At 35.4% G+C, this 14175-nt stretch overlaps 1 protein-coding gene across 1 annotated transcript; it reads right to left on the bottom strand.

Annotated features, from left to right (window-relative positions):
• Window positions 1–1155: 1155 nt before the first annotated feature.
• LOC133312332 (uncharacterized) lies at window positions 1156–3441 on the bottom strand. The gene is made up of 2 exons (XM_061513499.1): window positions 2490–3441; window positions 1156–2069 (listed from the first exon to the last, which is right to left on the bottom strand). Exons 1-2 carry the CDS (start codon window positions 3439–3441, stop codon window positions 1156–1158), a joined length of 1866 nt encoding a protein of 621 aa, XP_061369483.1.
• Window positions 3442–14175: the final 10734 nt, after the last annotated feature.

Raw genomic sequence — 14175 nt, 5'->3', positions numbered from 1 at the left:
ATGGCTTTGCAATCTTGGAGAAGTCCTTGATGAATCGTCTGTAAAAGCCTGCATGGCCTAAGAAGCTTCGAACACCATTCACATTAGAAGGAGGGGGAGTTTTTCAATTAACAACAGTTTAGCTTTATCAACTTCTATCCCTTTTTCAGAAATTCTATGGCCTAGTACTATTCCATCTTTTACCATAAAATGACATTTTTCCCAGTTTAAAACTAAGTTTGTTTCTTGACAACACCTCAATACTTTAGCTAAATTTTGTAAGCATGAGTCAAAACAAGAACCAAAAATAGAAAAGTCATCCATAAATACCTCCAATGATTTTTCAATCATATCAGAAAAGATGGAAAGCATGCACATTTGAAAAGTAGCAGGTGCATTGCAGAGACCAAACGACATTCTTCTGTAAGCGAACACTCCAAAGGGGCAGGTGAAAGTCGTCTTCTCTTGATCCTCTAGTGCAACAGGTATCTGGTTGTAGCCGGAGTAACTGCCTAGGAAATAGTAATATGCATATCCGAACAGCCGTTCCAGCATCTGATCAATGAAAGGAATAGGAAAGTGATCTTTCTGTGTGGCATCATTTAGTCTTTTGTAATCCACACACATCCTCCACCCAGTTATGGTTCTGGTGGAAATTAGTTCATTGCTCTCGTTCTTGATCACTGTAACTCCGTCTTTCTTTGGCACTATTTGGATCGGACTTACCCATGCAGTGTCTGAGATTGGGTAGATCATGCCGGCATCAAGGAGTTTCACCATTTCCTTCTGAGCTACCTCTTTCATAGTAGGATTGAGTCATCTCTGAGTTTGTCTTACAGGTTTGATGTTGTCTTCCATCAGTATTTTGTGAGTGCAAAAGGAAGGGTTGATTCCCTTGAGATCGGAGATGAACCAACCTATGGTTGTTTGGTGTTCTTTGAGAACTTTCATCAACTTTGTTTCTTCAGTCTCAGATAGCTCCTAGTTGATGCTGATATGATACGTTTCTTCATCTCCTAAGAAAACATATTTTAGATTGGATGGAAGCTCTTTCAACTCCACCTTTGGTGCTTCATTTATGGTGTCTGACTCTTTCTTTTCCAACTCCTCTGTTGGAATTTTAGCATCTTCCTTTGGAGGGTTTTCATCAAAGAATTCCTTCTCTTCTTCAAGAGTCTAGTCATCCTCCTTTTCAAGGAAGAGCGCTTCGAGAACGTCCACCCGAAAACAATCACCATTATCTTCTGCATGCTTCATAACTTTGAACACATCGATGGTGACTTTTTCGTTGTCCATTCTCAATTCCAGCTTTCTCTTTTCCACATCAATCATAGCTCTTACTGTGGCAAGGAATGGCCTACCCAACAAAAGAGGCATGTCTCCTTCTTCTTCCATGTCGAGGACTACGAAGTCAGCAGGGAAGATGAACTTGTCCACTTTGACAAGTACGTCTTCTATTACACCGTTTGAGCTTCTCAACGTTCTGTCAGCAAGTTCGAGCGATAATGTTGTTGGCTTCAACTCGAAAATTTTGAGAGATTTCATCACAGACAGTGGCATAAGGTTGATGCTTGCTCCAAGATCACACAATGCCCGGTCGATGTTGCCTATCGCAATCGGGATGTTGAAACTCCCTGGATCTTGAAGCTTTGGTGGAAACTTTTTATGGATTATGGCATTGCATTCCTCTGTGAGAGCAACTGTTTCACATTCCTGCAACTTGTGCTTTCTAGACAAGAGTTCTTTCATAAACTTAGCATAGTTAGGCATGTTAGCTAAAGCTTCAGCAAAGGGAATATTAATTTGGAACTTTTTAAATATTTCTAAAAACCTGGCATGTTGTTTCTTCTTTGCTTGCCTTGACTTTATGGGATAAGGTGGTTTCTCAAAGCGAGAAAAATCCCATTGCTTCTTTGGAGTCTCTGCAGCTTTCTCCTTTGCTTCCTCTTTGTCTTCTTTTGCAGGTGTCTCCTCCTCTTTTTCTATCTCCGGTTCAAGAACTGGTTCGTCTGCTTTCTTTTTCTGAACCACCTTCAGTTTTTCTTGAGGAGTGATGACAATTTCGCTTCTTGTAACAATTGACTTGCAATCTTCTCGCAGATTGATTATTGTGTTACTTGGAAATTGACCTTTAGTCCTTTCTTCTAGCTATTTTGACAGTTGGCCAATCTGGTTTTCCAAGTTTCTGATAGATGCATCCTGATTTTTGTGATGAGCCCTTGTCTCATTCATGAATATTTCAGTTGTCTTTGTCAACTGTATCAGTGCTCTCTCTAGTTCAGATATTTGAGTTTGTGGAATTGGAGGAGGTTGTAAATAGTTGTTGGATTTGTAATCCAAACCTCCACCTTGAATCCTCCTTTGGTAGTTGTTTCCTGGAGCATTGTTCTGGTTTCTCTAAAAATTCGATTGTGGTTTTGGTTCATACCAGATTCCATTAACTTGTACAGCATCTGTTCCTACCAATGTTGGGCAAATGTTAGTATCATGATCACTTTGACAATACTCACAGTTGACCGAGTCAACTTGAGCTATAGAGAGTTGCAACTTGTCCAACTTTGCATTCAGACTAGCTATCTGTTGAGATAGGATCTTTGGTTCTGCAAGTGATGCATCATTGTTTCCCAACTGCAGGATTCCCATTCTTGGTTGAACTGGTTGAACTGTCATTGATGCGTTCTCAGCCCTTGCCATGAAGTCGATCAGCTCTAAAGTTTGAGTTGTTGTCTTCCTTGCTATGGTCCCGTCGGCTGCACCATTGACAACCATTCTGGAGTCAGGTGTCATTCCATTATAGAAGATTCTGACCTTCTTCCCGTCTGGCAGATCATACGCGGGGCACCTTCTGATCAGTTCTTGGAACCTAGTCCAAGCTGCACATAGAGTTTCTCCTGGTTGTTGAGTGAAGTTGGTGATTTCATTCACCAACTTGTTGTATTTCTCCCTGGAGAAGTGCTCTGCGAAGAATTTGGCTGCTAGCTCATCCCACATTCTGATGCTGTTGGGGGCTTGTCTATCCAACCATCTGAGAGCTTTCCCTGTTACAGCAAAAGGGAACAGTCGGAGTCTAATTGCATCATCTGACACCCCGTTATGCTTGGTAGTGTCACAGATTCTCAAAAATCTGTCTATAAAGTCATAGGGTTCTTCATAATCTTCTCCGCCAAATGGGTTTTTCTCTACCAGGGTTATCAGTGTTGGCTGGATATCAAAATTATTGGCGTTGATTGGTGGTCTGATGATGCTGGAATTTGGCCTTGTGAACTGTGGAGCCAAGATTGACTCCATAAATTCTTCCTCTGATGGTGGTAGATTATTAGCTGTCATCTCGGGTTCGGCTTTTGGCTCTGAACTCGAGGATTCCTCTATCTTCCTTAGCTTGGTTAGCTTCCGGTTCTTCTTTGCAGTCTTTTCGATTTCTGGATCAAACTGTAAAGGTTCTTTGTTAGCTTTACCTCGCATAAAAGAGAGAAATAAATTAGTAACAAAATAAAAATAAAAATTCCAATCTCAAAGATCGAAAGTTAAGACTAATATTGACGTAATTAATCCTGGCAACGGCGTCAAAAACTTGTTGCAAAATTGGCAAGTATACCGTTCGTTTCAAGTAATAAAGTGATAAGTAGAGTATCGTTCCCACGAGGATTAATGCACCAAGTACTAGTTTAACTATTCCCCTTAAGTTGGAAAATAAAATTGGGTTGAGTTGTGAAAGTAATTAATTTTGGAATTTCAAAACAGAATTTAAAAATAATTAAATTTAAAACAGAAAATTAATAACAATTAATTTTGAACGCACGCAAGAAAAGATCAAGAAAGCGAGAAAATATTGATGAAAAATTTATAAAAAGGATATAGCCAGGATACACTTCACCTCCGATCCTCCCTTATATTCCTATATTATATTTTATAGTTAATTAATTCGTTTGTTCAGACAATTCATTATTTCCCTATAAAATAGTTGAACCTTAATGTCTTAGTGATTTCAACCCTTTAACCGAATCAGAATTCTAATGTCTTAGTAATCCCTCTTGAATTAAGCATTAAGCAAATGAATTATGAGTCTGCAATTTATGTAAGCCTATGTCTAGATCATACACAAATTGTTATTCTACCCTTGTTCAGATTAAAACCCCAATATGTTTATTGTGAATTCTAACCCTCAAAGCCCTATAATTTAGAGTGGCCAATTCTAAACAGGTAGAATAAAACAAACTAACTAATTAACTTAAAAAATATCAATACAGGAATATAAAGGATTCACATCGGGTCCGTGATCCCAACTACAAAAAGAAATTAGCCAGACATATTCATGTCTGACTTAAACAAAACAAAAAAAAATTGTTCATAAACTAAGAAGAAAAGAAGAAGAAGAATAAAAACTCAATGTCTTCAGCCTTCAACTCCGGTGGAATCCTGATCTCCAGCACGAGTCTCCAAGAATTCTCTCAATTTTCTGATCCTCGCAATTCTCTCCTGCCAAAGATGTTTTTCTCTGGGAGTCTAAGCCTCTATTTTATAGACATTGTGTCTTGCTCAGATATCTTGATTAAATCTTCGTCGTAAAATCTTCCACTGATACAAAACAGGATTTACTTCTGATTTGTCCACACCTCCTACGCTAGCGTGGTTCCTACGCTATGAGCGTGGGAGTTTTATTCACGTTACTGGAAGTTCACGCAACTAGCGTGGTTCCCACGCTGTGAGCGTGGGTTGCAAGAAAGTATGGCGCAACTAGCGTGTTCCGACTAAGTAAAGTAGTTCCTGTTGAATCGCGTGTTCCCTATTCCCAGATCTGAATGTTGTTGTCCCCTTCTTTGATGAACATTGATCTCTAATTCCAACTTCAATCTTTAAATCCATTCTTGCTCAAATTTGTATTAATTTGCCTTCAAAACCAATAAGATTAAGATATGTTAGATAGAAATCTAATTTCCATGATTTTCAATATAAAACATAAGTATTCATGCTTTTGACTATATAATTCATGCAATATTAGCCCTATAAACATGATAAACTAAAGGTATATCAAACAACAAATGAGTAACAACGGGAACGAACAATACCTTCTCAAAAAGACGAACCAACAGACGAACGAGGCCGAAATAGGGACGACGGTGGCACCTACGAACTGAATAGGACAGAACACTACAATAATGGGCAAATCTGAACCACAACAGCGGGCAATAGAGCGACCGTGATTAGAACTGAGAGCGCGTGGGACCTCTTTTGATGGTGGGTCCTCCAGCATTGGGTAGATCGACTCATTCTGATTTCGTTAATGTTTTTTTTTGTTGGAACAGTCGCCTAAAAACTTTTTCAGTGGCAGATGAGGGTGGCTGACGGTGGCCGGTGAAGCCAGAAACTGACGTCGGCAGCGAAAATCCCTCATGAGGGGTGATATCTCTCTATTACCATATTAAAATTATGAAAAATATAAATAAAGGAAGGCAGATTAGGATTTTTCTCGTTAGGCTCTGGATACCATGTTAAATATCAGGATCCAAGAGATTTGTGAGTAATCCATATATCTAAACTACACAATGGAGGCTCTATTATATAATTAAAAGGAAAGGAATTACAATGAGATATATCTGATGTGGGACTTCTAAACCACTATTCTTAACATAGACTATGCAATGTATATATAATTCGATTCCATTAAATATAAAAGCCTAAAATTCTTAAAAAAAAATCAAAACATAAAATCTCCCACCAAAAGGAAATCACTATTTACCTAAATTTCTCTCCATGGATGTCAATAACAATATTTCCAAATGTTCGCTCGAAAAAAGTATACCCATATGCAGAGGCTGCAAAAACTAAAACTATATTTCATCATGAGATTCTCCCTAGTATTCAATACATTCTACATCATGATTTGATTCGTTTGCTCCACAACTGCCATTAAGAATAGGGATCATTGTATTACAAGCAGCCAGTGTAAGGAAAAACTCATGAGCAATAATTATTTTGTCTCTATTTAAGCCTTTCTCCAACAATGCCATTAATTCAAAATCAACATCAATTTCAAATTTGAGCTTTCATCTTCGATTACAATTAACAGTTGCCCCTACTGCAAATCATCACAAAAATTGTCTTGTAATACATATGCACCATCAAATTTGTCAATTGATGAGAACTTGTGTAGCCAACAACTTGGTTCAAGACATATAACCGAATCATAAAGTTCATAATAGAAAAATAATTGAAGATCATAGAGATTTCATCAGATAAATCTAAGAGAAGTTAGAATTTTTGAGTCTAAAATGAAGTTTTTCCAACGTATAATAACAACCAAGCTTTACGTATGAACAACTTGCAAAATGATTTTCAAGTTATGGGTCGCGATTTTTCTTGGCACAAAAATGTGAGATTTTTTTTATTAAAAATAATATAAAATAGTGAAAAAACAACGGGGCAATAAACCCCCCAATCATTTTTCATTTTACATCAATGAAACAAGATCGATTTAAAAAAAAAAGAATGAAACTTTCATAATATCAACCCAATGTTTCGTAACAATAGATTCATGAACGAAATTCCTTCGCTATAGGAAATAATTTCAAACAATTTTTATGTCAATAGATAACAAAAAAATTATTTTTCAAAATCAATTGAAAATAATTCGAGAAATTTTCTAAATTTTAATTTATAAAACCCAGAAATTCATAGTCAAAATTTTCTTAGAATATTCAATAAAAATATGCATATGATATATGGTTAGAAAACTCTCATCATGTAGAACAAAACTATAAGATTTTCAAGATCAATTGCAAAAAATTCCAAACGAAATTTTATCATGAACTTTAGGTTCTATATGCATATCTCAAATTATTTTAGGGAAAAGTGTTTGTCATTTTAAATGATATAACACTCTGTCCTTTTAAGAGAGAGACAGACACATAAAAAAAATTTATTTAAATTTTAAATTAAAAAAAAAACCACCCACTTTCTCTCTCCCATGATTTCCATTTTTCTGTGTCTATCTCTCTCCTAAAATGACATAACTTATGTCATTTAAAATGACAAACACCAAACCCATTATTTTAATAAATAAAAAAATTGTGGGTCTCATAATCATATATGTATATCTCTGATACCAAATGAAGAATATAATTTTTAACCCATTGGTCAAACCCAAGAACACGAACGAGAAAATGCTATTGCTTAGACGGCTAGTATAGATATGTGGAGAGTTACTGCTTAGTAGGATGTCAAGTTACCTCAAATTACTGATTGAAAAAATTATATTAGGTTTTACTTTTTTTATTAATATCATTGCATTTTTTTGTTATTTTTTTATTGACTATTGTAATTTTGAATATTTGTTAAAAATTCATATGATTCTTTAATATCTTATAAATCCATATTATCCTTTCAAATATTGTAAATTATATTAAAATCCTTTAAAATTCAATCTTATAAAATTTTGATTGTAAAAAAAGTTTTTTAAAAAAGTCTTTAAAGCCACTGCAATTCTAGATAGTTTTTTAAAATCTAAAAGATTTTTTTAACTCAAAATAGTCTTTTAAAATCATAAACCAATATACCCCTTAAGTTTTATTTGACCTGTTAATTTGGTATAAACTAAATTATAAGTTTGATCTGATCTATATTTAAAAATTAAAATGTCTGATTTAGGCATGTTAATCTGTTTATGCCTATCAAATCTTGAGTAACTATCAAATTTATAAAAAATATATATAAAATAATGTTTTTATGAATTAAATTTATTTAAATAATCATTTTATTTTATTTTTTTGTTCTTATATATAATTTTAACTTAAAAAATATATAATGCATTTTAGCCCCCTCTGTAAGAACTCGCACCGCTAAATAATTAATTAAATAAGATTATCGATGTTGGAGCATGGATTGGATTAATATTATGCATAAACATGATAAGATAATTATTTAGAAAGGCGAATAATGTTTAAAGTCATTTTTCTGTTGAAAAGTGCAGATACTGGTTTTGCTTCACAGTATAAATGAGTATCGGTGAAGGATCCCAAAAAATTATAACAAAAATAGAAGTATTCCTAGAAAAATATCTAGGTAAAGGATATCAAGTTTGGAGTAAGAATAATGAGCGTTGATGTCAGAACTAATACAGCTACGTATAAAATGCGTATCGGCAAAGTGCTGCAAAAATTATAATAAAAATATGATAATTCCTAGAAAAATAGTTAGGTTCAGGATATTAAGTTTGGGAGTAAAATAATTAGCGGAGCGATTAGAATTAATATCGATGGATTAATTAAGTGTACATATAAATATGATGGCACATTAACCTAGGTCAGATTACTACACACTCCTACGTAACACTCAGCAGCTGCTATTGTGCTCCACCTTGCCACCATCTTTCCTCTTCAAGAAAACCTTTAAGAGACCGTCTTTCCTCTTGATTTCTTCACAAAACCCCATTGTTGAGTGTGGATAAGCTTAGGGAGGTAGAAAGACAGCTCATTTCTGAGTTGTAGCCACTGTGTGGTGAGGGTTGAAGGCTGACTTCATTAGTTAGTGGAGTGAAGGCCATTTCCTTGGCACTTGATACTTCAATAAGCTATTTTTGAGAGGAAAAGACCAAGCTTGATAACCATTTTTGTGGCCTAGTAGTAGCAGAATTGTGGAGTGGTATGGAGGGCTTCAAGACACCTCATATCTGCTGTTTTAAGCCTTTGGGTATGTGCTTCAACCTTTGTTCTTGAGTTTTCATGTAAAAGATTAAGTCTTGATATGTTAAATGAATAGATTAATTAACCAACGTCAGCACTGGCTTAAATATGTCTAAAAATACATGTTTGAACGTCTGGAAGTGTTAAAAATGGAGTCTTGGAAGGATATCTTCGCGAAATGCAGAACTGCATTCTATCGCGAAATATCCAGACATGATATCCGGATATTGATATCCAGATATGTCCTCGAGGAATATCCGGATATTTTGGGTAATTCGTAGTTTGAGCCATTCTGTCCAAACAGAAACGTGGTTTAGGTTTCTGGACCTTGAATTGATTAGTATGAACCTCCGCAATGATGTAACTAAGTTAGAATCTACAATATTGAAGGCTTATGGCTTTGAGAAAAGCCTACGGCCATTAAACGATAAAGGAAATGTTGTCCTAATTCAATGAAGTGCTAGACTATGAATATTGATGATGTGAATGTTATGAAAACAGATCCTTGACTTTGCTGAACCTTGTTGTTACTTGTGACTCTATGGACACCGAGTTATGAGGGAGAATTTGGCTTGACAGGTAAGCTTCTGGTCCTCGAATTGATCTGTTGCTTATTCCACCGACCTCCATGGGAGGGTGGTTTATGTGCATAGTATGCTTTCATGAAAATGATATATGCATTGTTATATGCTTGAGATATGTGGATATGCCTGTTGATGTAATGTATGGATGTGATGTTGGGTACTTACATGATCAGGCAGCGACCCTGGTGTGTAAGGCATGAGGCAACGACCCTCATGTTTTGGTAAGTTGCAGACGTGCGCAATGCCTATCCTGTTCTCTGGCCAGTTGAACCGCACTTGCATACATCACATGAGTTATGAATTGTGGTACATGACTTTCTAAGTATTTGGATATATTGTCATAATTATATTTCCCTAACATGAACATGCATTGTACTTAGTATTTCCGAACTTATTATATACTTGTAAGTGATCTTGAGGCGGAAGAGTTCTTGAGGACCCCTTGTCTTACTGAAATTTCTTGTTAGAAATCTCACCCCGTATGGGGCACATTTTCAGGTGCAAGTGTTCCTGAGGCAGGAGGCCAGATATAATGACCCTAATTATATGATCTTAAATTTGAGGGTAATGATGAGGACCTTATGGTCATAAATAGAATGAGAATGAAATTCTAAGAATTTTGATACCCATATTGAGGGTATTATGCACAGATGAATTTTCATCTGTTAATTTTGACTGCTGTTGTAATAACAGTCAGTAGAATAACTCCAAATTAGCAAATTATAGTTAGAGAGCTAATCTAATGATATAAACATCATGAATGAGGTTAGGATATGATTTGATTAAGATTGATACCTATGTTGGGGTATTTTTCAAAAGTCACTTCTGCCGGATATTTTGTACTGCTGTAGCAGCAGCCGGTAGAATCCCGGAACGGGAAAAAGATGAGAAAATGGAAATAAAGACTAATATATGCCTAACAAGTCATAATTAGACCAAAAATGTTAAAGTTAGAGTCTTGGGTGTTTCAGGGTAGAAATTTGATAACCGTTCAGAGAAAAATTACACCGGGTGTCATTAAATGACAGAAAGTCACTTAATGACATGGCGAAAACCCTAAAAATATAAGAAGACTCTTCCCCTTCCCTTCCCATCAGCAACCCACTTCACTCTCTACCTTGGAGGTTTTCAAATTTTCTCCACCTTCTCTCTAAGATCCCACCACCTAAACTTCATTAAAATCCAAAACACTCTTCACCAAAGTTGCTCCCCTCATCATCCTCTTCAATAATATCCTATTTTTATTTTGAAAAGCCAAACTTTCGTGGTGGAAACCTTCCCATAGAGCAGCGATTTTGGAGCTTCTTCATGCCATTGAGATGTTATTTTGAGTTCTCTTGGAAGAACACTCCTTGGTGCTTGTTTTCTTAAGTCTAGTGTAAGTTCCTTACATTTTCTTCTTGAAAAACCCTACATTTTCTCTTTTAAATTCATGTTCTTGGTTCTAAATCCTTGAATATTTCATGAAGGTGGGTTCTTGGTAAAAAAGAAGCATTCTTGGTAAGTAAAGGTTGGATCTTGATCTAAAGGAGCCATCTTGGAGAGGTAAGGCTTGAATCCATGGAAAAGATGAATCCAAACCCTTCTTCCTCCCACTTTCCATTTCGTCCATAATAATTATATGTTGATAATGATGTTGTAAATTATTAAAAATGGGGTCTTAATGGTTAAATGTGTGGTAGAGGTTTAAAACTCAAGAAAGATGAAGACTTGTAAGAAAAAGTGTCACATTTGGCTTGTGTGTGAGTTGTTTTTGATGTGGATGATCTAAGAACCCTAAAAACTCCATGCTTTGATTCTGTCCTCTTCATTAATATTAGGGTTTAGGGTTAAAATTAATAAAGGTGACACTTTTGGGGACTAAAGACATAAAAGACTTAATTAAACCATGAAAGGGTGTTAAAAAGACAAGTAGAAACCTTAATCTTATGACTATGCAATTCAGCCATATGGATATATATTAGGGTTTGATGTCTTAAAATGGTTCTAAAACTTAATTAGGACACTAATGGAGGGACCAAGTGAGGTGGATTAAGCATAATTGATTAATTAAATCTTAAACACATTTAAGGCTAAGTAACCAGTTTTTAGGGAAAATTGGGGAGAGTATATCTCCCTCCACAGAGGTCATATAGGGCTTTTCCTTATATCAAATTGAAGCTTGAGATGTTAGCTATGCTTTGTCAAAATTTGGTATCAATTGAAAATGTATTCCATTCTGTATGTTCGTTTGAGTGAGGACTGCACAGGGAGGCCATGTGCAGGTGCGATGTACATGGCTGCAACTTCCACGAATTGTTTCTCCCTCTGTACCTACTCAAATTAGGCTAATAATATGTTGAATTAAAGATAAATGTGTCTAGTTTTCTACATAAAAATTTAAGAGAAATTGGTTAAGGATATTTTCCAGAATCGCAGAAATGGTAAAGGATATTTAGGGCTCTGTTCGGAGTTGGCAAACAACTTTGCTTGTCCAACTTCAAATGGTGATAACCGGATCTAGGAAACTCCAAATGAGGCATGTGATACATTGTTGGAAAGATAATTGAGTCTAGATTAACATACTAAAAGATGAGAATTTTATAACAAGTGAGTTACGCTCAGTAACTAGAAAATAGAAGCATGTACAGTTATGGAAAAATCATAAAAGTGATATTTAAGCTAAGTGGGCTTAGGGGAACCCTTAGTAACTTATAATAATCATAAATATGGCTTGGATGAGTTGAAAATAATCTAAGTTACCTAAGTGAGCCTTGCATGTGATTCTAAGTTAAGTAATTAATTGAAGATTCAGGTAGCTTGTAATAATGCACTAAAATACGTATTATGTAATAATTGGTCTAGACTTGTAATGGACATATTATTGGCATATGAGTATGAAAAGTGGAATTATTAAATGATTAAGTCGTGGATATGACTTGATTAATTAACATGTAATTAATGATGTGAATGGTTCCTACTCTAGGTGTGCCTAGAGAACCGTACACTTGAGGATTTTGTTGGAGCATACGTATACTATTGGAGTGTGGGCTTGTGCTAAGCTCCCTGAGGTAAGCTCCTAGTTCTAGTTGACTCCTCTCTCTTGTGGCCCCACCATGATGGTGGGCATTATGGTTATATTGTATGAAAGTATATGGTATGATGTATATGTGCATTCATTCACATTCATATAGTTGTTATATGATCTTGATGTTATGATGATGCACTGATAATATATGTTATGAGGATCCTGGCCAGTGATCATGGTATGTAGGTTGCCTATGACTTGACTCTGAGAGCTATTTCATACTGAGGTTGTGTTGACTGTCTATGGTTTGACCCTGGAAGTCACACATGTGTAACCGTCTATGGCTTTGACCTTGGGGTTGCACAAGGATGATATGATGATGTTATGTTTTTGCTGTATGTTTGTATTATATGCTTTATATCTGACTTGTCATGCAGGAAGTGGGCTCAGGGGATTAGAGGATCCTCTATGAACCTTGAGCTTACTGAGATGTTGTTATCTCACCCCGTTTGGGGACATCATTTCAGGTACACAGAGTAGTGGTGATGCTTCTAGGGGCAAGGCCCCCGCATTGGAGTAGATGATGATGCAGTTGATGATTTTATATTATGTTTATATTTGATGTTAGCATGTAGACTTGTTAACATGCTGAATTATTTTATGGAGATTATTGTATGTGTTTATTTAGGCTCATGATTGTATCCTTAGAGCTATGGATTAATTACTGATGTTTTTACAATTTGAATTAATATAGACTTGATGTATGCATTCAGTTAATTTGGACATGGAGCCTTCTTGTTTGTATTGACCCATTGAGGGGATTGCAGTCCGTGTGGGACTTGCAAGCTGTCTGTTTAAATTATTATATTTATCAGGTTAATTGTATGTGTGGGACCAGGTTCCCAGTTATCCAAAATACAGCTGTTATGTTGTCCGTGAGACTCCGTCAGGAATGACACTTGATGTCATATCTTGATGGTCAATGGCCACTAATACTGGCTCATGGAATTAATTACCAGATGTATGTTTAGATTTACGCTTTTGCAGTATCTCACGTGAACGTTTTTAGAAATATTTTTATAAAATGTTTTGGAAAAAGTTTACTCGTATTTTTATAAGATGTTTTATTCCTTTTCAAATAAAGTCTTCCGCTGTGAATGTTAAATATCATGTATGTTAACAACCAGAGTACTACAGGGTGTTACACCGTAGTTGAGTTGATATGTTGCATGCTTTTATTGTTATATTTGGAGATGATTATGACTTATTTTATGACTATTGTATTTGAGACATGACATGAGTATGTTCTTTTATTTGGTGAGCATGGAGGTTGTCCATGCCATATTGGTATAAGCTATGTTTATTTCAAACTTGAGTTGTACTCTTGTATCAGGATTTGTCTGGTCTACGAGTTGCAGTTCTATGACTTGATACTTAATTATGCTATGAGGTTATTCAGTTAGTTATTTATTGGAATTTACATACAGGCGACTTTTTGAAGAAAAAAAAATAAGTAAATCCTCTTGGTTAATATAATAATTTTCATAATTGGAAAATTTTAGCGTCCATATTTATTGAGCGGCGCTATTACCTAGGGGTGTTCATCAACCGATCCAAACCGATTCAAATCGCATTGACCGAACCGAAAAACCGATAACCGAATAAATCGAAAATCGAAAACAAAAAAATACCGCAAATTTTAATTATATTGGATCCAATATACCCAAAAATTTCTAAACTCAAGACATTTTAACCCATCAACTACACTCAAGAAAAAACCTAATCACATCTCATCAACAAAATTTCATCTGTGTAGAGCTTCATATCTTATTACCAAAAAAAAAAACTATAATATCGTTTACTGATGCTTTTGTATTTCAAAAAAAAAAATTACAAAGCCAATATATACAAAAAGATATTATTTGCA

The sequence above is a fragment of the Gastrolobium bilobum genome, unplaced genomic scaffold (genome assembly GCF_033153095.1).
Source record: "Gastrolobium bilobum isolate Gb01-03AN ecotype WA unplaced genomic scaffold, APGP_CSIRO_Gbil_v1 utg5831, whole genome shotgun sequence".
Classification (NCBI taxonomy): Eukaryota; Viridiplantae; Streptophyta; class Magnoliopsida; order Fabales; family Fabaceae; genus Gastrolobium; species Gastrolobium bilobum.
The sequence above is the reverse complement of the archived record's forward strand: the minus strand, read 5'-3'. Positions and strand labels throughout refer to the sequence as shown.